Here is a 24806-nt window from a genome sequence, read left to right on the forward strand (position 1 = left end):
TCCAAACTTGGTGTTTTCATCTCCATTTTGAGCATTTAGGAAAAGTTTTGTTCATGATGTTTCAGCTTTTCTATCTGAGGTTGTGTTAGAAAATTCTCTTCTTCTTTTTCTTTTTTTTAATAAAGTTGTGATGCTTGTATAATCATATGAATAATTGATTTTAAGAAAAATTCCAAATACAATCAGACTCTATAAATCTGCACGGGTAGATTGTTTTGTCTGTGTTCCTTCTGTGGTTCCCAAACAAGCAATATTTTCTCTGAAGGGTTACCCAAACCTGCATCTTACTAGAGAAAAAAAAAAATCTTTAATATCTACAAATTAACATAAGAATGACTTTTTCTCATGATGATCTTACATTTGCAATAGAAATATTGTCTCTGATATTTCTATGTGTCACAATTCTATCAGGTGTTGTTAAATATAATATTAGTACAAGTCAAAATATGTATTTTTCCTAATTCGAATCACTAGTAAAAAGAGAAAAGGAACTGTGGTAATGTTTAAGTTCTTCTGAATATTTTCTTATACCCCCAGATATCACAGTATGTGAGCTTCATTTTTGAAGGAAAAGATCTTTTGAGACTGTTTTGACATACATAATTTATCCCTTTGCAGTCTTTATCTCTACCTCATTATTCATTTTCTATTGGTGCTGACTATTTCTTTTGACATATACAAATTCTGCTGCGCATCCACATGAAATCTGTCCACCTTGGTGTTACCATGTTTTCTGGGGAGTGCCAGATCTTCTTAATCCTCTCCTCCTTTGTACTGACATTCAAGACTATCCTTAGGAGTGTCCTTTGTTTGCTGTCTCAGTGTAGCTAGCCCTTCACTTGACATTCATTTCTTAAAAGTGAAGTGAAAAGACTTTTATTAAATTGCTGTCTCTCCCTGAAATATACAGGACAGAAAAACATATTTTCTGCCAACACTATAAAGGCTTTTTTTTTCCTGAGAAGTAGTTCCTTTATGATGTAGTACAATTTTTTTATATATTCTTAGATTTTAAAATCTAGAAATTAAAATGCTTTCCATTGTTCTAAAATGTATTGGATTATTTTTTTGAAAACATTGTAATCATTGCAATATTGCTTTGCAGTAATGAAAATGTGTGTTGCATGTTCTTCTGATGTAGGAACTCTACCATAAAAACCTCAGGCAATTCATAAACTAGTACCTCGAAAAATAAAGATTTGTCCCTATCTTGTGCAAATGTAGTCTAAATATCAGTCAAAAGTCCTAGCCTACTTGGGACCCAGCTATTCCAGTAAGGCCTAAAGAATGACTCATAGAGCCACCTTAGCATCTGACCAGCTGTGGGGGAGGCTCCCCAGCTGCTTTTTACTCATGGATCATTTGAGGATATTCTTCAGCATGAATTTAAGATAAATTTAGGACATTCCACTTTCCTCCTCTGGACTGCCAGTAAGATGTGCCTTAAATATTCTGCTGGTACAGAATTAATCTGAAGTAGTAAATATAAAGCCAAAATAAAACAAACAAACAAAAAAAACCAATAATATAATTTTTAAAAAGACCAGAGGCAGTATCCTATTTTACTATCAGTATGAGGATCTAATTAAGAAATTTCAAACTTTACCTTGTAAGCACATGAATTATCCATTGTCCCTTGTGGTCTAGAAATGGAATTTTACTATTCAAATTCCAGCTCTCAGAGCAAAATTTAATTTGAAGATACCTGATTATCCAAAGAACATTGGAGTTGTCAGGGTTCCTACAAACCCTTGCAGAAATGACATTTCTTCCCACCTGTCTTGCATGACGATCCTGAAGTTCCTGAGATCCTTATTTTTCCAAATAATGATCAGGATGTACAAAGAGAAGATGACAAAAAAGTCAGTCACTTAGCCTCAAGTGCTCAAATTTTTTGAGACTGGATCCTGAAGAAACATTTGAGAAGAAAGGCTCACACAGAGAGGAAGCCATTCGATACCTGTGGTCGTTCAGCTCCCTTCAGAGTTTTCTGGACAGCTGCAGGAGTTGCTAATACTACAGTAAAGATCTGTGATGAAGAGAGTGTTTAATTTGTTCTAAATCTCACTGAAGGAGATGAAAAAACTCTTCTCATGAATTAACGAGATGTTTTACCAAAGCATGCAGATGGCCTGCCAGCCATATGTCGGCAAGTTTGTTGTTCAGGTGAATTCAGCCCCTTCCAAACTTTTGAACATTTGCAGAGTGAGAGGAAATTTCGTTGCTGGTTTAGGAGTCAGCCAGCAGTAGCTTATCCTCTATCAAGTGCATGTGAACAACGTAGAACAGGAAGCGTCAGGCTTCAGCTGACTTATTTCAAGTCTCTAGATCTCATTCTGGGAAAAAAGCAGATCTCTCAATTTTGAATTGCTCATTTTTGTTGTAGAGTCTATTCATACTCTCATTCATTCATGTCCTGTCTTACAGATAGCACAGATGATTTGCGGTGAACATAAACTGGTACTAAACTTGTATAGTCCACGTATGAAACATCCAAACAGGCAAATGACTGCTGCTCCCCTAAAAGCTCAGGAATATCAGGAAATCTTTTTAAAGTATTTGACCATCACACAATCATTTTCTTTGATTATGGAGGCTCAGCCTTCTAACTTAATCCTCTTTACTCTGCCTTTCCTGATAGAGAATGGAAATGGAGATAACGTATTCACTTCTATGTCCTAGATAAAAAATAATAGCTAAGAGAAATAAAGATTTTCAGTGCCTCTGGAACCAACCTGTGGATATCAGTCTTAGAAATCATGGCATACTTACTGTAAAGATCACTCCTCTGTCATTCAGATCTCTCGGGTAATGTCCTGCAGTTGTTATAGTGAAGCATAGCAGGATTTTTTTTTCTAACTTTTGCTATATACTCCTCCAACCCTCTCCTATTCCAGTGTGTTTTGGATATAATGAGGGATTTTATTCTTACTATGAGAAATAGTTCCCATTAGATCTAAAAATGTTGGTTTCATAGAGATTGAAATTGAATATTAAGCTCCTTTCTGAATTAACCCATGTAGGACCTTTATTTATTTGTAACAGTATTATCGTGTAAACATGTGACACTTAGGCAACTTCTGATGGATGAGACTTCTCCTTGTGTATATTTTCATCCTAAAAAGGTATCCTTTAATCCACACCCATGGTCAAGAATAAAAATAGTGTTGATTTTCAATTAAAGCAGGTTGTTTCTTCATCTTAACTTCCCCTTTCCTTATATACAATGTATAAATTTCAGAGATTTCCTGTTGTTGTATAGACAATTTTTTCTTCTCATTGGAAAAGTACAAATGCAGTATTTAATGTGTAGGTTTGTGAGCACTAGAAACTTGAAGTGTTCTCAAATCCAGAACTTCGTCCCAAGCAAGAGTGAACTGAGTATGACAAAATAGTCAGTACTGATAGAAAATGAAACCTGTCATCAAATTCCATTTTTCATCAGAACTGACCTTTTCATTCATTTAACAGAACTGGTAGTGATGTTGGTGTTTTAAACTGAAATTACTAGTTTTCCATCAGTTCACTGAACTAAATTGACCTCTCAGCCTTCTACCCTGAGGTTTTTAATTTTCTTTTTTTACTGAGTTATTTTTCCATTTCTATTTCTTAGGACTACTCCGGTGAGATTTCCCAGATGCATTATCACAGTCATACATCACTGCTGCAGATATTATTTGTGTCTTTTTAGGATTAGTATTTTTTAATATTTCAATCACAGTAGTTGCTACAAGTAAATAATCAGTGAAGAGGACAGAAACCTTGTGCATATACCTGTGTGTATGTGTGTTCACACGCGCACACACACACACACACACAGAGCACATATTTACAATTATAAAAATAGAGAATTATCAAGAGATGCCCCAAGACCTAAACATGTCCTTAGGTAGGAAAATACTTTGTGTTTAATACAGTTGTATGCAAATAGTAGAGGAGGAGGAGAAAAAGCCATCTCCCACTGCAAAACAGAAATGTGAAGCAGGAGTTCCTTGCTGTCGTATAGAGCAACAGGAAGGAAAAATAAAGAAACGGACTTCAAAGGTTAGAGGCCGTAAGAGTGCCCACAAGTAAAACAACTTTCAGACTGATGAGCGATAGACATTGGGCAAAATCCACTTAGCATTTTATTATCAACAGACAACCAGTTTTGAACAGCAGTTAACTGTATGGTGTTTTAAGTAGTATGAACACAATGCCTCAATGAAGAAAAATAATCAGTGAAAATAATCTTCCTAAGAATCATGTATGTAGGGATAGAAAGTGAGGAATAATTTCAACAAAGTAAATACAGGTTGCAATGTTTTATGTTAAGTTCTCAGAAAACTCGGAGTTAGAAGGAAAAGTGCATCTTCTTTTTGTTTTGTTGGTGACAAAAGCTAAAAGGATCACTGAAGGCAAAGCTAAGGAGTACAGCTTTAATTGTTAATATTTCCTTCTCCCAGGCTACTTCATTTCATCAGGAAAAATGTATGGTGTATAATACATTTCTATTTTTGAATCTTATATGACTGATAATATTTTCCTGTGTGGCTAGATTAGAAGTTTTTAATGGAATCAGAACCTACCCTGATTCTATAAAAGAAAATTCATGAACATTTAACGGTGTTTGCTTGGAGTCCCAGAAAAGTCATGGTCAGCAGATTTGATAAACATTGTAGTGATAGAGCTTTATCTTCCTGAGTTGTTTTTTTGCATAAATTTTGAAATATGGGCATTAGTATATAGAATTTTGGGAGTTTTAGACAAGAATGTCTTTCATTGACTAGAACTTAAAGTAAGATTGCATCTTCACTATAGCTACTGGTTTGAGTTTAATCCTTCACTCTGGTTAACTACTAAGGATGCAGTATTTTCATAAGAACTGAGTCTATTCAGATGCAGCAAATGAACACAAACTTTGTTCAAATAGAGCTGCCTAAAGTCTACATTGGGTTTCAGTTCTTCTTCACGTTTTTTTTTTTTTTTTTTTTTTTGTGTGACCTTTGCTTTAGTATGGTTTTGTACATCATTGTACAAATCTCACAGTATTATGAAAGTAATACATAAAGACAAGAGGTTAGGCCAAGCTGTCCTATAATTTATATAGTAGGCTAGAATTTCTTCCTGGGTTATCCACCCAGCACCCTTATTCTAGAACCCAAAAGACTGGGTCACATAGACATCTCAATATCTGAACAGTGGGAAAATGTGCTCCTTGCTCATATTGGTGTTAAATAATGGTTAGCAAAGTCTGTTTTTTCAGTTGAAGCCAGGGTGTTGATATGAGATATGGATCTTGTATTTTGAATTGTGGATACATATTGAATGTGATTATCAGTTCTGCCTGAGCTGAATGCCAAATTCCTCGTGTACTCTTTCACTTACGTAGCCTTCATAGTTTCTTTCTGCATATACAGAAATGCTTTTTCAATTTATCTTTTAAAAACAATGCAGTTCCTAAAATTTTAAAATCAGTAAATATAACATGATAACTAATCATATCCATACAAAAATCACATATTTGTAACAGAGGTACAATACTGCTCTAATGCCCTATGGATACTCTTTTTGTATGTACTTATACATATATACACATATACACTTAAAATTCTAATATGTTAAAGTCAATTGTGTTGTAGGATAAGACAGGATTCACTGAGGAAAAAAATCAGTGTTCAATGTAGACTTTAATCTTTCTTGAAAAATATTTGTGATAATTTGTAGATAGGATATCCAAACAAGACTTACTAAAAGTCATCTGATGGAATTCCATTTTGACCTTTTACAGTCAACTATGATGTCAATGCTGACAGACTATGTCAAATCCTTTCATAGTGACATGAACATTTAGTTCACTGAAATATAGTGATAAACAAAGTTACCTGTGGAAAATTCATTGATAAGTTTCGCATATAATGTGAATAAATTCACATGTAATACCCTAAGAAGATAAAATACTCTGTAAAAAATGAAAGGTAGATTCTGAAGAGGTTTTTTTCCCCCTCTTTTTCATAACTTCCTAACCATGAGAAACATCTAGACTGATCATTATGGTTGGAAAAATGTACTTTTCCTAAAAAGCAAAGTAAAATTATAGTTTTCTGTTGAAGTTACCTTTTGAGAGTTATGAAATCCATCTGCAGAGGTCCTTGACAGTTCTGAGAGGCACATCCTCTATAGCCTGTGGCTGGATCAGCTGCCTTCAGAGAAAGCTGGACAATATTTAACCTCCTTGTATTAACTGTGTATTTTGGTTTGAAAACAAATGTTTGGTTTGAAAACAGTGTCAACCTTTTCCAGGCAGAGAAGTGCTGCAGCAAATTTTGGTGAAACAAATATTGTTGAAGTTCAACAAGAATTTCCCCAACTTCTGGCACTGGGAATAAGTTTGGCATGATACTTTTGCCCCATACTAGAAGATAGGAAATTTTTTGCATAGCTAGTTCTGGGAGAGCTAGAAATGATGTGGATGGGTAGTTGTATACAAAAGGGTAGTGTCTTGTAACTGTGAAATCTTCCATAAACTAGTGGAATCACTAAGATTTCAGTTAAGTTTCTACTCTTCTAGTTCATTTACTGCTACTAATACATAAAAAGCTCTACCAAGGATGTTTCTAAAGAACATATTGCAATTAATTTGAAATTGTGTCTCTTGTATTTTGCAGAATAAAAGTGCAAAAAATAGCATATGCACGTTTTAAATGTTGTATCACTTTCAAAGCGTTTTTGGCATAGCTATAAGAACAGTGAGAAATTTAAAAGGAAAAAGGAGTTCTTATTCATTCCTTATGAACAATATATTCCTATTGTGCTACAGTGAAGGCTGTTAAATCTGAGTAGTCTTGATAAAGAAATTGACAGGAAGTGTTTTAGAGAATCAGCATTTCTTTTACAAAAAGATAATGAATTATTTTTATACAATAACAGAGGGTTGGATCTAGTTTGAAAGTAGCTCATCACTGTAAAAGACAATGGTGAATCTCTTTGAAAAAATGTTTTGGACAGTGGAGGGGAACTAGCTATATAAATTCTGTTACGGCAACACACTTTGCTCTTACACATTTTCTTATAAGTGAAAGTAATCTGTTGTATAGCTGGTAAAGCTACATATTAAAAGACAATTTCATTTTATCCTTTGTACATGTCTCATACCATGGAAGTTAAGATGATTGAAATTTTTTTTGAAAAATGATGCATAGATTGGATGCAATAACAGAGAGGGAAAAGTAAGACTTGCAAATGATAGTGTTGACATAATGTGGATGAATAACAAGAACAACCATTAAGCTTTCCAGAATTAATAATTTTTAAAATCTGAATTTCATATTTGTGCTTCAGGGCACAAGTTAGATGACTAAAAATATTCCCCTGCGAGCAAGTTATTCCAAAACTGCTTATTGAAGATCTCCTGTACTTTCTTCTGGGATATTTGATACTATCTTATGAAAGCGATATCAATAATTTTGGTAAAATATTAATTTGGTTTATTATGTGAATTCCTATGTTTGTCAGAGGGCTTGGCATTGAAAGGTTTCAAGTTACCAGTTTTGCAGTGGCTAAGAATGTAGGGATATAGAATGTTGTAAATTTTCATAACTACTGTGGGAAAAAGCATGATACAGTTAACGACTTTAATATTCACTGTTTTGCCTGCACACTGGTTTACAGTTCTATATATCTAGGACCCGAACCCCATAATTTTAAATACATTCTAGCAGTTGAATGACAAGACTTATCTCTGTTCTGGCTATAGCATTGTAACAGGTGTACCCATTTGTACTCCACTGTACAATTCTCTACTAAACACAAATGGATACTACCATTTAACAATGGATATATTTCACATCAATTTTCATGTGTAGTTCAGCTGGTAAGCTATTTCTCTGATATTTTGTGTTGCATGTTGCTCAAGCCTTTCCTTAGAAACAAACTGCAAGAAATAATTGAAGCAAATCTAAATAAATAAATGAAGGAAAATGCAATAATTGAAAATTTATGGTCTTGAATGTATATTTTTAGACAATAGAAGAAGTAATCTGTTGTATCATGTTGTTAACATAGTCATTACAATTATTCTACTCTTAAATATATGTGTGAATTTTTTCATTAAAATTAAGAAGATAAGCCACTCATCTATTTGGGCTGCATTTCATTTTTGAAAAGTGTGTTCTGCAAATAATACTTTTTACAGTATTCTTCTTGTATCTCTTGTCTTACTTTGGGCAAATCATTTAATTTATCTGCCTCAATTTCCCTTAGACTGGGTACTGTGAGGCTCATTATTTTTCGTAGAAAGTTTCATACAGAAAGTGCTAATAGAGTTGCAAAGCCTTATTATTGATATTTCTAACTATTACTTACAAAATATAATTGGTCTAAATTCTTGAAAATCTAGAATTAAAAATCTTTATTTGTCATTCATAAAGTACATATAGAAAGAAACAATCTCAGATTTCACAGTTCTGACATATACTCCACTTGGAGTGATATACCCAAAGGCTATAGCTTCCCACCTGCATTAACTATAAAATAAATGATTGGAAATGTGAGATTTTACTTTCATGTCTTGCAGGCTTGAGTTGCATGAGTTCCCAATATGCACTCTGACAAACGCCTTATAGGCTGTCTGATACTGTGCATGATTTTATTGCACAGAAGAGACATTAGGGTTGAGATTCGCATAAATATTAATGGAGATTAATGAACAATGGGAGGCCTATGCATATCAATCTACATGAGAGGAAGCTTTGCATTAAATACACCGCCATCTATCTATAAATCATTTGGGCAAAGTGAAGGTACTCTGATGTATCACTTGTTGTTCTCCAGCAACCTAATCATAAAAAACAGCCTAACAGCACATAGGCAGTGGAAATAATTTCATGGCATGATGGTGAGGGACTGTATTTTTTTTAATCCTTCCAGAAAACTAAATGCTTTTGAAAAGGTGACAGATTGTGATGGGCTCTGGGGTCTGAATTCAGCTATTCATAGAATAGAATGAAACCTTAGGTGGTAGTACACACTTATTTACACAGCTTTAATAAAATTCCTTTGTTGGGGGGGGGGGATTAGGATAGTCAAAACTCAGTCCATTCACTTGGTGACTGGTCTACAGAGACATTGACCTCTGTACTCAAAGCTTCTCTTAACCTTAGTGACTTGTAATGATGTTTTTTGACATGTTTGCAAAGTACAGATTATTTTTACAGCTACTCTTGCCTCCTCATCAAAAAGAGAAAGGCCAACCTTGTGCAGTTAACAATCTGACAGCAGCAGACAGAGGAAGTTCTTAATATGGGTTAGAAGGAACACATTGACAGATTCGCTTAGTGTCAAAAGGTAGCAATTACGTGATTGATCAGTTGGCTAAAATTTATTTGCGACTAATGTGTGCTATATGTCAACAGGCAACCTTTCTCAAGGAGGGCTGCACGACCTGTCACTGTTCTCCACCCTATCCACTCTTATCTTCTACATTTAGATCTATAAACCTCAAAGGAATGACCATTCCAGACACAGAGCCTCTTTCTTCCCAAGTGAAATTATACTTGTAATGGTTGTATAGTCATAACTCTATACCAGCAAACCTCACAGTTCCTGAGTGTGGAGACGAATGTGTTGTAGAGTATGAGGGACAGTTATTTTGAACATATTTCCATATGTGTAAATGATCATTAGTTGGAAATGTTAGTGAAACTCTGTTATTGAAGATAAACGAGGCTGTTGTGTCAGTAATAGTCTGTTGCTATTGAATAGAAAAGGTGGTGCTCACCTGTGTTTTTCCTTCTGCCTCCCTGCAGTCAGGTATGTGGCTGCATCACTGGCCCTGCCCCAGTTACGGTATTTTTCAGACCCTCCACTGAGCCCATTCAACCAATAAAAGCAGCCAGAAGCTATCTATCCATTGCTTTGATTGACTGTTTTTCTGTACTGGATGGTTCGCAAAGCAGGAGATATAAGCTATTAACTGGCATGTGCTGTCTCCACAGTGACTACAAATTCTCAGTTTCCTCCATCTCATTTCATAGCTGAAGTGATGCTGTTAGAAGTTAGAGCTTTCAGTTCTAATCTATAGAATAATGTAGCTTTTGTACTTATACAGCTTAGTATTTAGTTAACATGATATGATGGCCCATAGAGCACTGCAACAGGTTGGCCAGAGAAATTGTGGAGTTTTCTTTCTTGGAGATATTCAAAACCCGCCTGGATGTGATCCTATGCAATGTGCTCTAGGTGACCCTGCTTGAGCAGGGGTGTTGGACTAGATGATCTCCAGAGGTCCCTTCCAACCTCAGTCATTCTGTGATTCTGTGATATGAAATTCATAATGAATGAAGACCAGAAATAGTGCAAGTTTAATTTATTTTAAAAAAAATCTCTACAGTGCATCTAAACCTCGGAACTGCAAAAGCACAGATTCCTCTACATGCTACTTTCTTTTATTTTTGGTCTATGAGCTAAGATATTGTGTCAAATCATGTTTAATTTCATGAAATTGGAAGCCTTTCTCCTTTTTTGAAAATATTAGTACTAAATGCCTGACTAGTATGAGGTTAGAATCTCCCACACTGCACTTGTGTTCGTATCTTTGGGCCCTTGAAGGAAAATCTTTAATCAAGAGTAAGACTTTTGTGGCAGCTGCAGCCTCCTCGCTATTGAAGCACTTGAGGGGATCAGAACAGCCAGAATGCTGTGACTGTCAGGGAGAGTTATTCAATAAATCCTTGTGATAACTCTGGAGCAGAGCCTACTGCCTAATACCTTTTCTTCTTATGAGAAGTTCCAGTGTGTAAAGTTACCATCCTTCCCCTCTTTAGAGAATTATGTATTCTTTCCTATCATTATTATTACATGACTGTACACTTAAAGGACCACAAACCAAGGTCAGGATTTTATATACCTGAGTGTACATACACTGTATATCTAAACATGAAAAGAAGTTAGAATTATGAATGTTGTTTTGCAGATTTGTAACCAAAGACATTGTATGAATTACTGAAGTATGCCTTAAGAGAGAAGATAGGTCTAGTAAGTGAGGCAACTATTCATATACTTCAGTGCCTTAACATAAAAAAAAACTTCCTTTTCCTTTAGCAAGTGATTCAGAGCAAAGGCATGACGTAGTGATCTGAGTCTGTTCTGTGTGGAGAGACTTTTATGTCTTTATGAGCATACACAGAGGAATGACAAACTAGCAGTATTAGTGTGTCTAAATCTGGACACTGTGAATACCACTCCACTAAGCGATTTTATCAGCTAAACAAGGATTAGCAGATTTTAACAGATGTAATTGTTCAAATTGTTGGCATGTCAATTTGGTTAAAGTAGATGAAATTTTGCTCGTATGAGCAGGGGCAAGGATTAGTGCCTCGTTTATTTTCATATATTCGTAGATTAGAAGAGACCACATAAGCCTCTTGTCTGAATATACCATAGATTTTGTACATTCCAAGTAGTGATCCACAGATTCTGATAGAATCTGATATTTCTAAATCTATATCATGATTTGTGTTTAGCCAAACCTTTCCAAAAACTACACAGTCTTTACCTGGAGACTCCTAGTAAAGACGATTCATCACCTCTATAGTAGTTTGTTGCAATAGTTTGTCATCACCATTGTTAGAAAAATGCCTACTTTTAATTTTAATTTATCTGGCTTTAGGTTGAAGTCATTGCTATACTTTCTGTATGAGATTAAAGACACCATTAGTAAACAGCATGTTCCCTCCATTAATGTATATAGATGTTGTAAATATGTCACCTTTCAATTGTATTTTTCATAAGCTAAATAGATTGGACTCTCTCTCAGGCTCTTGCTTAAAGGCATTGTCTCCATCACTCAAATAATTTTTTCCTCCCCCCTATTTTTTTTAATACTCCTTTCTGTAATGGCAGCAATAAAATAACATGAAGCATTGCAGTTTCAGTATCGCCAACGCAGAGCACAAAGAAGCGACTGCTGCCTTACTGTTACTCACTTACCTCCGTATATTACTGCAGGGACTGTATACGGGATTTTGGTCTTCTTTTGACTCATTAGACCCAGATATCGTATCGAGCTGCTTGCCTGCAACGTTCCTTAAATCCCTTCGTAGTCACTACTTCACAGGATGTCGTTCTATATGTGTGTCCTGCATTCCCGATTTCTAGTTGCATGACTTGGCTACATTAGAACACATTTTGCTTAAACAAGCCTTGCTTTACAAGTTCTGTACCGTTTCCTGCTATTATTTACAACTGTGGTATTCTTTTTGTGAAGCATCAAGTTTAGTACTAAGCGGGAGGAAAACTGCCTTGTAAAATGGTTCTGCATTGACAGCTACTTTTTATTTCAGACAAAGATTTCTTCCCTTATTTACCACTTTTTATTCCAAGGAAGGTATAGCTTCTTCATATTCAGTTACCTTCAGCAGGTTTCTAATAGGGAAATTAAATTAAGTTTGTCTGACAAAGTATACTTTTCCATAAACCCATGTTGACTATGTTAATTATGTTCACATTTTCTTTAGTTGATTCTCATGTCATCTATTTTATTATTTCCCTGGGATATATGTCAAGTTAATCAGGTTAAAGTTACCTTTATTGAAATGCTAAGCTTTCAAAATCCTCAGCAGCAAATTGTCTTACTTTATGAATATGTATTTGTAAGAAAACTGTTTATCATCTTCCTCATCTGTGTTGGACTGAGAATATTTCCTCATCTTTAAGTAAGAAAAGCATAATATTTCATTCCTTATTGTTATTTGCTATACCGGACATGAAACCTTTAGCATTTCCTTTCAATTTTCCTTATTTCTCCTTTTCCTTTCTGTTTCTTCGCTGCAGAACTTCTGTTACTTTTTCTATGCTTAAGCCTCTGCCTGTCAATATCTCATGACCCATCTATTAAAGCTCGGCTGCGCACACCTCACAGACGTACGAACAAACAGACCTCTCGCTTGTTCAGCTTTTTGAAAGCTCAGATGCACAGCTTTCATTGAAACAAGCAGATAAATAAATATATCAAACACAAAGTTTGCCACATCCTTTTACAACCAGGAAGACTGGCAGCTTTGAACTCTTCCCCCCCCCCCCCCAACTTCTTCATCTATATTGTTGGGCTTTGGGGTAATTATTTCTGTTCAGATATACTGAATCTTAGCCAGGAAAGTTAGGGCCAATATGAAAGTCTGAGTTAAAGAATTATATGAACAATATTAGTGATAAAATCCTATTAGTCATAATTAATTACTTCTGGCAGACGTTCTTCTGGTTTTGAGGGAGGATAATGTCTTCATTTACTTCATGAAGATTTACCGCCTTCCCACCTTGAATCTTTTCTTCTTCCCTTGCCTGTTCCCTACCCAGGTCCAAAGATCAGTCTAATTTTAATACTCACAAATATTGTTTTGATAAAGTGATTTCCTGTATTCTTATTTAAAAGGATATATTGTAGCTATCTGCACTTGTTCCCATCTGTCTCTTTTAGGACCTTAACTGCAATGGTGTGACTAGCCTGTAGCATGATCAGTTACAAGCCATATCGAATGTTTGATAACCTGTATTTTCACCCTGATTCTGCTTGTGGAATAGCCTTAGACAAGTCATTCAGCTTTTTGCTTTAGTTGCTATAATATTTGTAAAGTGCTTTGAGATCTGTAAGTAAAGCTTGCTATTTAATTTCAGTGTATGATTATTCTGCTACTGTAGTTATTCTTATGCTATACTCATCTTCAAAAACATTATCTTGTATACTAGAATCTTCTGTGTTACATCTGTGTCCAAAGGTGGTCCAAAGGTAAACTTAAAAAAACAAAAGGCAAAGGAATTTTCAGCATGTTAACATTGCAAGATAGTAGCATATTTTTCCTGAGTTTCATAAATTGCTATTAAAAGAAATAGAAGGAGGGCATATCTCATAAAGCTATGTTTTCAAACTTCAGAAATAGGTAAGACGTAATTAATGGTATGGTCAGTGGTAAATGATTTTAAGGCCACAAAGTTGAGAAAATTAAAGAGCACTAAACTGAGCAATCACAGTAAAAGAAATTGTATTAAACTGCTACTTGCACACTTTAAAAAGGGCATATATAGTAAATGGATATTGACCTATTGTTGATTATCAGAATTTATATGGCAAGCTATTGCAGCAAAAGGAGATTATAAAATCAAGTATCTTAACAGAGCAAGGGACAACAGATCTCCTAATTGCAAATGCAGTATCAGGATAAGGATCTTGCAGTCTTGAAGCCAGTTTCGTTAAGTTTGCCAGCCTAGACCTGTAAATGCTATTAGCAAAGCTGAAATGACCTTTAAATGTGGAGACCCAAGATACTGTAAGTTTTTATCTTTCTGTTTTGGACTGGGAACTAAGTAGGGCAAAGAGGTGGATTAAGTTGGACAAGAAACTAGAATGCTTTGGAAAGTCCTGGCTGAAATATTTGAGAAATGTATCCTCAGTTGCTTTGTGTTTTAAAAAGTGTTTGCTGGTTAAATCTAGAATTAGTGTGATTAACCCTGAAGATCTGGCATCCTTTACAGCTAAGACTGTAGATAGACATCCTTTATTGAATCCACATGTGCCGGTAGAAGAGGATATACTAACATTTTGCTCCCACTCCTAAACCATTTTAAGCAAACCAATTGGGTTAATAAACAGACCTTATTATTTAAATGAATCCAGGCTAACTGGATTCATTTTACTGGCATACATGAGGGAGTGCTTATACAAACCTCTGAGCTGGCAGACCTGAGGGGATTCCTCTGGAAAAGAATGGAAAGGAGAAGCTGGAGGACGCAGCAGTGGCAGCAGCCTCCTCTGTGGGCAGAGCTGTTTGTGGAATGCCACCGCCAACCGATGTAATGCTTAGAGAAGTTGCCCGAGACCTTATCGTTAGTTTAACTTGAGGAAATGTGTTCATTGCTTTGGTTTTATACTACCAAAGTTAACACAGGCTGAGTGTAGCTGTAGTTCAGAAACATTTTAATGATTAATAACTTGTTATATATCCCCTTATATGTTATACATATATGTATATATGTTATACGTATATAAATAAAATATATCAGATATGTTTTGAATGTAAACCAACTGATTTATAACAGAAAGCAATTTTTAACATATTTAAATAGTTTCTGAAAAAGATAGGCTAGGTTTTCAGAAGTATTTAGGTGTTTAATCATATAGATGGTACCTGATGGGGTTTTCAGAATCACATAATTGATTTTGTATATGTTTAGATATATATGAAAATCCCATTTGGGCACCAGTCGATATTTGGTGTGAGTCTTTTCTTTCTCTTTTAAATACAATTTCTCATTTTTCAATTCATAGTCTTATACGGGATGAGAAAAATACTATTTTCATCCAAAGTCAGCTTACCAAGCTCAAAAGAGAAAAAATCTTTTTGTGCTCACTATCTAAATTGAGATCAAAAGCAATTAAAGCACAAACCGTCTACACAGTGTGGAGCATTCAAATTAAAAGAAATGTAATAATACTGTAAAAACTGAAAAGAAAGTGTTTATGTATTCAATGCATGCCATTGCATTGACCTCAAATTTAGATATTTTCACTTGACTTCAGATACCTTTAACTCATTAAAATAAGGAGAACTGAGCAGCATTCATAAAAGCATTTTATTTATAGCTTAATTTATCTAAATGAAATCACTAGATGAAAGTAGGTTTATATTTCAAAACACATTGGCATAAATGTAATTTGAACACATTTGTTTTAAGGATAAATATTTTTATAAACATACTAAATAGGAGCAGACCTAAGTGAAATCTCCATTTTTATTTGGAAACTATCATTTTTATCTATTTTTCTGAAAAAGTCAAGAAATTTTAATGTATTCCTAATATTCACAACTTTGTATTATGAATTCCTGTTCTTAGAATTATGCATATTAATTCCCTTTTAAAATAAATTTCTTTATGCCTGGAGAAACTAATTCAGCCTAATGAATTTTTTTTCCCCTGTATCATGCCAAACCACAATAATCACATCTTCCCATGTATCGAGTTTCTCCCTGTAAAAATATTCTCACTCTATTGCATGTACCAACCATCTTTTTACCAACCAGTATGTCCAATTTTTTATCCATGTTCCATATCTGTTTTTTCTAACCTGCCATCTGTCCTTTTCTAACTTCCGTTCATGTGTGTAACACACTGGTTATTTAATCCTATATATACCTTAAAGATCTGAAGCCAGAATTTTGCTTGATAGTTTACAACTTCTATTAAATGATGATTCTGTGCATAATATGGTACAAGTTTGTTTCTCACGATCAAAAAATACATACTGTGTTTGGGTGTTTCATGATGGAAGGTGGCCTATAGTTTGCATATAGTCTGAGAAAGATCTGAGGATATTTTCTAAATGACAATAAAAGCACAAAAATGGTTTTGTCATGATGAGCTCTAGTGAAAACTGCCAGTTTAAGACAGTGACTGTATAAATTTCTATATAGGTTGCTTACTCCTGCAGAATCATATGAGTCGTGTCTGGTGGTATAGGGGGACTTTAATGATCTGGATAGCTATTGAAAAAGGGCTATGAGGTTTTACACTGATAACTTAATACAGAGGCTAGAGAAGGCAGCTGGATGGGAGGCTCTTTTGGTTGCAGATGGAAAGGGTTGGTTGAGAATGCAGAAGCTGAAGACAACTTGTGTACTGATGATGCTGAAATTGCACGTTCTTAGGGCAAGAGAAAGAACAATACAGTAAAATCAATTCATTTCAAGGAAGCAGAATTCACATTATTTCAGAGAACTGGTGTGCAAGATTGTATGGGTAGCAATACGAAAAAGAGGAATTCTGTGAAACTGCTGATTTCTAGACAAAGCAGTGTGAAAGGCTGAAGAACAGCTTATCTTAGTAAGAATAAAGTGTTATAAGTATAGTAGAAGGCCAAACTGGCTAAGTTAACCTAAAAATCAGGTAGAATTGAACAGGTGAAACCTAGGTCAACTTACTAAAAAGAAATACAAAAGAATTAATATGGCATCCAGGGACAAAATCAGAAATACTAGGAGAGAATAAAATACAAATTCCAATGAACATAAACAGTAAGACTAAAAAGAAAACCTTCAAAAATCTGCATTAAGTCCATTAGTAAAAGCAGGAAGACCCAAGACAGAGCTGAGTGGCTGGCCAATAAGGAGGAAATCTAATAAGAATTAATACTGTGAAGAGTAAATTTTTAATGTCTGTCTTGCCTCAGTGTTTGCTAACCTTTGTAATCAGACTTCTAGCTCAGCTAATGTTTGTAATAGATCAGTAAGTGCTTGAGTTAAAGTGAGGAAAGAATAGATGAGAAAATATTTAGATGTTATCCAAGATACATGACCTGGTTCAGTTCTTCATGCAGTTTTAACAAAGCTTATTGAAGTAATCTTCGAATTTTTACCAATTATTTTAAGAATTCAGGGAAGAGAAGCGAGAATCCAAAAGGCTATCAACATAAAGATTTCTTTCAATTAGGGGAAAACATGGAAATTATCTTCAGTCTAACTAAGCATAATAATGGAACCAAGAATCAATGTCTTTGTATCTACCCGAGGAGATTAAGAAATGGGTAATATTAAAGGTAATATCACAAAATCAAATTCTGCCTAGCAATCCCAGTTTGGCTCAGAACAGCAAACCTTGCGGACAGAGAGGTGGAAGTAATCATCAAGATATCTTGACTTAACTCTCATAAAGCCTCACACGCCATTTTCCTAAGCAAGGCAATGTAGTCCAGATATCTGTGTACAACTGGCTGAATAGTCAGAGACCAAAGTGATCTTGTAATCACTTCAACTCATAATCACCTCATAATCTTTAGCAACCTGATCACACTGGCCCTTCTTTGAACGGGAGTGGACCAAATTGCATCTGGAAGTTCAGTTACTAGAACTGAAATTATTTTACAATTCCCTGAGCCTGTGATACTAGATTTGCAGTTATCTAACTGAAGCAGAAGGCAGGGATTTCAGAAGATGAGGCTAAAATTAAATGTTATGTTATGAAGTCTTACAAAGAAAACCAGCTGTTTGGGAAAAGTGCTTAGAATGCTACTTAGGCAAAATTAATATACTCTGATGTAACTCCAGAATATTTGGAGTGGTGGGTGTTGCATATGTACAATGAAGTGATTGTACAATTAGAGCATTAGAGAATAGTGATATAGTTTGTATTGAAAATGTAAATATCAAGCTCTAGGATTTAAGGTTTCACTATATTATTTATATTCAATGAAAATTCCTTGATATATGGAAATGAATAAAGGGTCATTTATTTAAAAGTGTAAAAAATATGAGGGTTGGATAGTTGGAAGGCACAAACCTAAATCAGTTTATGATATTCATTTCTGCTGAATTAAAATGAGGAAGATTTGGATAATTATCTGAATAGGAATGAGCATTGAATTAATTTGATGTTTCCAAGAAAGTCTAAGAATGAAATGAGTTAAAACAAGTGGGATGTGCTATGTATTGCTATTTAATTTTTTTGTCCCTCCTGTGCTTTTTTTTTTTTATCTATGAAAGTTATAGCTGAATAGATAGGCTCAGAGTAATGTTTACTTTTTCTTTTATGTCAGTAGGAAAAGATACTTTTCCAATTAATCATAAATATAGTTTTAGACATTTTGTTTCATGCATTCTAAATACAACTGCAAGAATACTAAAAATTATATATTACTACTGTTTAATATCTGAAACATCTGAAGCTGAGATATATAGGAATACACAGCTGCACATATTAACCTGCTTATTTGCTTACATTGTGCTGTCTCATTTGTACATAATGCACACACTAATTCTGACTTTGTTTGATTTTTGTACTTTTCCTTTTAGATTTGGATTTATTCTTCATAAGGATGAACCTGTGCTCCAGAAAATTGATCTTGAAACTATGTCGTACATCAAGACAATTAATTTAAAGGATTATAATTGCATTCCTCAGTCACTGGCTTATACACATCTTGGAGGCTATTTTTTCATCTGCTGTAAGCCTGACACCACTGGGGCTGTTCTACCACAACTTATACTGGACAGTGTTACTGATTCTGTGATTGGATATAATGGTGATGTGACCGGCACACCACACATCTCTCCAGATGGACACTACCTTGTCAGCGTTGATGATGCAAAAGGTCTTATGAGGATCCAGTCCATTACAATGAGAGGAGAAATACAGGATGCATTTGACATTCACACTAATTTGCACATATCTGATGTAGCTTTTCAGCCATCATTCACTGAAGCCCATCAATACAATGTCTACTGTAGCTCCAGTACGCAGACTGATGTTCTCTTTATAGAGCTCTCCTCTGGCAAGGTTAAGATGGTGAAGAGTCTCAAAGAGCCTATCAAGGCAGATGAATGGCCTTGGAACAGTAAGAACCGTCTTATAAAAGACAGTGGCCTTTTTGGTCAGTATCTCATGACCCCTTCCAAGGAATCTCTGTTTATCCTGGATGGACGGCTCAATAAGTTAAATTGTGAAATCACTGAAGTTAAGAGAGGCAACACAGTCGTTTGGGTTGGGGAAGCATAAAGATCCATGTTAGATATTTACTGAATTACGTTGCACTTAAATTACACCATTCTTAAAATTTACACAATTTCCATTTTAAATGTTAGACCCTTCTATACTTCTTATTTCTTTGACTCAACCATAATTTGAATCAACTTTGACATAAAAGTTACTAAAACAATGGTTATTTGATAATGATATTCTTTATTAACTATCAATTGAGATTGTATTAGTTGACTGGGATTACCAAATGTTGAAACTGATGATAAGTATCATACATTATTTTAAAGGTAGTCAGAAAAAACATAAAGCTTCAGGGAATTTGATATGACCCTTTGCATTTGTAAAATGAAGGCATAAATATTATTCAAATTTTGGTTTGATTTGCTTCAGACACAAAATAGATGTTGTACAACCTTTGACTCCTTAAACTGAATTGTTCTGTACTATTCTGCCCAGTCCACTGTTTAATCTTTTTGTGCCTTGAAGCGAAAGTCTCACAAGGAAGGTAAAGCATAGAAATTGTATAATTCATTCCCATAGTGGCTACAAGATTGCTTGTCATTGGAGAGAAACTTTTCGTATCAAATTTCTAATCTCAACTTGTTGAACATACAAAGAGAAAAAAAATGGAGAAATTGCATTAGCAGTGCACTATTTTCTGATCACTGCGATTTGAGAAGTTTAGTTTTTTATGGTGTGTTTTAGTTTGGATACAGCCAGTTGCTTGCAAAAGTGTAATCCTTTTTTAGAAAAAAAAATAGATGTTAGGATTTCAGCTATCAGAAGGTTTCATTAACAAGGCATTTGAGTTGTACTAAAGAGATACATTGCACTTACCTGTTCAGAGTAAACCACATTCTGAAAACCTGACATTACGAAGCTTCACTTATACAGACAAAAAATCTGTTATTTAAAAATACAGGTATGCATTTTAAGAAACTGGAAATGAGAGAACTGAAATGAAGTGTGCAACTAGTGGATGACATTTTTGCTTATGTATTTTATCATTGACCCATATTTGTTAAATCATTTGGTTTACTCAACAGAATTTCTATTCCAAGCATCCAATTAGATTAGTGCAAAAAAACCCAACAAAAATTGGTTTTTTTATAAATTATTAGTTTAGTATTCTAATTTGAACAATGCTTACACATCTAAATGGGAATAATAAGATTCTCAGAATAACAATAATTAATAGAATCAGAAAGCCAGCAGTAAAACAACTATTCAGACCTAGAGCAATGACTTGAAAGTTTGGGGGTATATTTATTTTTATTATGTTTTTGTTAATGCTTATAAGCTGTTAAACTGACCTCCATTTACTAAAGGCAATCAGAAAGAAATATCTTTTTTTAAACAAAATTTTACTCCAGTTTAGATTGTGCAAAATTGCTTAGAAATCTGGAATTTTCTAGCATTGTAATCTTGTGTGTATTTAGCATCCTGCCCTGTGTGATACGGTAGATCTCTTTAGCTTGAGCAAGCTTCCCGGTAGGTAGATTTAACTAAAATAAAAGTCTGCTTACATTTCTAGCTGCTGAATCTGTTTTCCTTTTTAACAGTTTTTCTCCATTGTGAACAAATGAGAACCATGTAAACGGTCTGTTACTCAGTTATTTACAGTAGTCTGTCTCCTGCATTTTTCTTCTGTAACTTACACCATGTGGATGTTCTGTATGTAGATAATGCTTGACGAAAGGAGAATAAACCCCATAAGTTTTAAACACTCCTGGCTTTGGTGAATACTCCAATGTAGCCATGTTCAAGCAGCACATAACACTGGTTTTATTTGAAAATAAGGTAGAAGGAAGTTTATCTGTCTTTTATTACATATGTATACAATAAATAATACACTATGGGGCAAAAAAAAAAAAGCTTTTAGAAGAGCTTAGCTAACTAGGAAACTTTCCTTTGGTTGCTACACAAAAAAGGTCGTTTGTTAATTAGGAACAGAGTAATTAGAGTATAGACAGACATCTTTTCGTATGTTTAGCATCTGGAGCCAGAAACCTCTAGTCTGGAAGTCATATAAGCACATAAGCCAAAACCCAATAACCATGGCATTCTTGCTGCACAATTAAATTCCTTATCCAGCCTGCTCAGTGTAACTGGAATATATATTTCCTTTGCCTTCTCCTTGCCTAATTGTTAGTGGTAAAAAGATGAGAACTTATGACAGTTGTGAGATTCCCGTGACAATGAAAGCTCTTCTGCATCAGGCATGATCCTGTAAGTATCTTTTCTCCATCAAAGTCAATCGTCAGTTTTGGCAGTGGCTTTTTCCTGAATGTTAGCATTTGGCAACTGGGGAAGTTTTAAAGTGTAAATTAAATATATTAATCTTTATGTGTAACGGGAGACATAAATCTCTGCTAATGTAACTTAACAAAGCTTGATTACATCAATAATTTTTCAGTAATTTGTATAGGAGAGTATTTGTCCCCATTACTTTAAAATTCTTGTTTGAAACCAGTTTCTCTAATCTCACTCTAGAAATATCTTTAACTCAAGAATTAAAGCAATTTGGTAGAGGACTACTGAAAGGTCGCACTATATTCCTGTACACTAATGAATTTAAGAGAAGCACGTCTAAAGGATGTGAGGACAAGACAGAATGTTTTTCATCAGGGGTTGCAAGAATGAAGCTTCCTTTGCTCACATATTCAAAAAGTAGTGCTTTATGAGCCACAGAGAAAGGACTGTCAGGCAGTTCTTAAAATTTCCAAAGGAAAGGAAAATTGGCACCAAAGAAAATGGTGTTCTTTTTCCCTTCAGTTTGGCAGTAGACATTTTTAATAGTGTGTGCCTGATGGTATCTTCTAAACTGTTCTTCTATATTAATAATCAGCTAAAATATATGCTGCTCTTCTGTGTCCATCAAACAAAAGGTGTAAGGAAGAGAACAGAGACTATTCTGAAAGTTCCTCTGTTACAAACCAGTGGAGATCTTATTTCAAAATTTGATCTTGCATTTTTCACTTTTTGTGTGGTGTCCAGAGTATCACCAGCTGCCTTCTATTTATATACTTCGAGACTTCTCAATTTATAAGTGTCAAAAAGTGTGTGATTACTAATTAAGTTCCTGTACAAATAGGTAAGCTAAGCTCAGAACAACTCAGAACAAAGTAACATGCTTTATCATTTGTAATCCATAGCTCTGAACATCTCATCTTAAGCCGAGGATGTTGTCATTTTTACCTGTGTTTTACCTCTGATCAGTTTGTATTTTGATTTTCATTCTAAGCAGGTCCTAAAAAAAACCCTGATGATAGAGTTGCCAAGATGGGGAAAAGCGTAGACTCAACTCTGCATCTCAAAATCCTAATCTCAGACAAATTCAATCATAAAAAAAAGTAATTCAGAGCAAAAATGACAGTCAATTAACCTGTTTGAATATGGGGGTCCAGCAGTCATCACCTTTTAATCTGTGTCATGTGGACAATGTTTCACCCACTACTACTGCATTTTATATATTATCAGATTGGAGAAAACATTTCTTGGCAGTTACAGTATGTAATGGGATCTCAAGACAAATGAAATTTTGAAGAAGTGGGCAAAATTTTAGTTCTACTGGTATTTGGAGTACTCTCATGGTCAGGGTCATTAAGCAGGACGTAGTAAAGGCAACAAAGTCAATCATCTGGTGAGGTGTTTCATTCCTGCATTGGGGAGGGAAGAAATTATGATGGTTCTATAATTTAATAGTAAAATAGGTATCTTACACTTGCAAAGCAGAGATGTTTACACTCGTAGACATCAGTAGTTAATTTTAACTTCCAGATCGTATATTTTAAAGAAATAACCACATGGAAATAACTCTTTAGAGAATGCATTAAGAAGACTGTTCAAAACAAAAATACACTGAGAATAATTAATATAAAAATTTGTAACCAATATTTATATATTTCACTTGAATCTATCCTGTCTGTCACCTTTTAATGGGTTAAATACTCTGTTTGGTGTGCTGCTATTTTAAAAATGATTTTTAAACTATCTTTGGTGAGTTGTACCTCGCCTAGTACGACAACTTCGGTTTCTGGTAAAAGACTGAGCGATACTGAGACTGCCTTTTCCTATTTAGAAGTACTGCATCATTTCTTCCTCTAGCTTATGAATATTAAAATTGTTCTTATTTTAATCTACTAGATGAAAAAAATCGCCTACTATTATTAGTCATAGTGTTAATGTTCTTATTTTTAATCATCTTGACGCCCTCTATCTTTCCATAAGGATGGACAACTGTTCTCTCATTTCATAGTAATTCTTCTGCTATTTTTCTCTAGTAATTAAAATTTAGGTACCTTCTTTCCTTTTAATTAAATGTATATTGAACCTATGGCAGAAAGTGATGGTTTCTCTGCCAATGTTTTTCACTGCTTTCCTTGTATATGTGTAAAAAGAAAACCAATTCACCATCTCCCAGCATCTTCTTGGGGTTTCTTGCAGCCTTCTACAAGAAGACTACATTGCCCCAACTGGCTCCCTACATGTTTTCACTCACACTTCGCTCCATTCTATTTATTGCAAGCTTTCTATATCTTCTGTTAGAACAAATTCACAGTTTAGCCTACACCCAGCATGTTTTAAATAGGAACATATGTTACAGAGAAGCATAAACAAAGGATCTTATGTACAAAATACATTACACATGTCACAATTTTAAAATAATAAAGATGTTCTCTTAGTTCTGTGAAACGATTCTACAAGTTTTTTAAAAAAGATTGTTTTCCACCCAGATCCCAGTGCAAGGTGTGCCATGCAAATTATTAGGCAAACACCTTCTTTAACGGGTGATATATAAAATAAATAACACCATCTTTCTCTTCTCTTCATGAATGATTGCACATAGGACACAGTAAAGCTGTGCTTATTTGAGGGTAAAAGCAAGGCAAGATTTTCTAGGAAGGGATAATACTATTAATAAATTGCCATCATGTGGTAAAAAAGACAGCAAACAGAAAACTTATAGGTGGATGAAGCCCTTCTTCAGTGAAACCTAAATATCTAAGGAAATTTATCTAAAAAAATGAAGGACTTGTTTGCCCAACACCTTGCATTCTTCAGCTATACCATAAGTTTAATAAAGAATACTACCCCTTCTTACAAACCCTTGCTCTTTGATTATAGACGTATGCATGTCACATACATTAGGGTATCTAATGAGCTAGCTGGTATTCCATAGAGTATGCTTCTGGTTTCCTAATGTGTATAATTTTATGTAGGCCAAAGATTGAATATCCTCAGTTCAATGAATGTGAAAGTTCTGCAAGAATTTTGTTAATACTGTAATACTGCTGTTGCCTTAT

General features: G+C 34.6%; 1 protein-coding gene across 2 annotated transcripts in view; it reads left to right on the plus strand.

Moving 5' to 3' along the window:
• FSTL5 (follistatin like 5) overlaps positions 1-19599 on the plus strand; it is a 277012-nt gene extending 257413 nt beyond the window's left edge. For both annotated transcript variants that reach the window (XM_062574720.1, XM_062574718.1), the window contains one exon: positions 18816-19599. In XM_062574720.1, coding sequence (XP_062430704.1) covers positions 18816-19518 — 703 coding nt within the window. In that variant the 3' untranslated portion in view covers positions 19519-19599. The remainder of the gene's footprint in view (positions 1-18815) is intronic.
• The last annotated feature ends 5207 nt before the right edge of the window (positions 19600-24806 follow it).

Source organism: Rhea pennata, chromosome 4 (assembly GCF_028389875.1).
Source record: "Rhea pennata isolate bPtePen1 chromosome 4, bPtePen1.pri, whole genome shotgun sequence".
In the NCBI taxonomy this organism is placed as follows: Eukaryota; Metazoa; Chordata; class Aves; order Rheiformes; family Rheidae; genus Rhea; species Rhea pennata.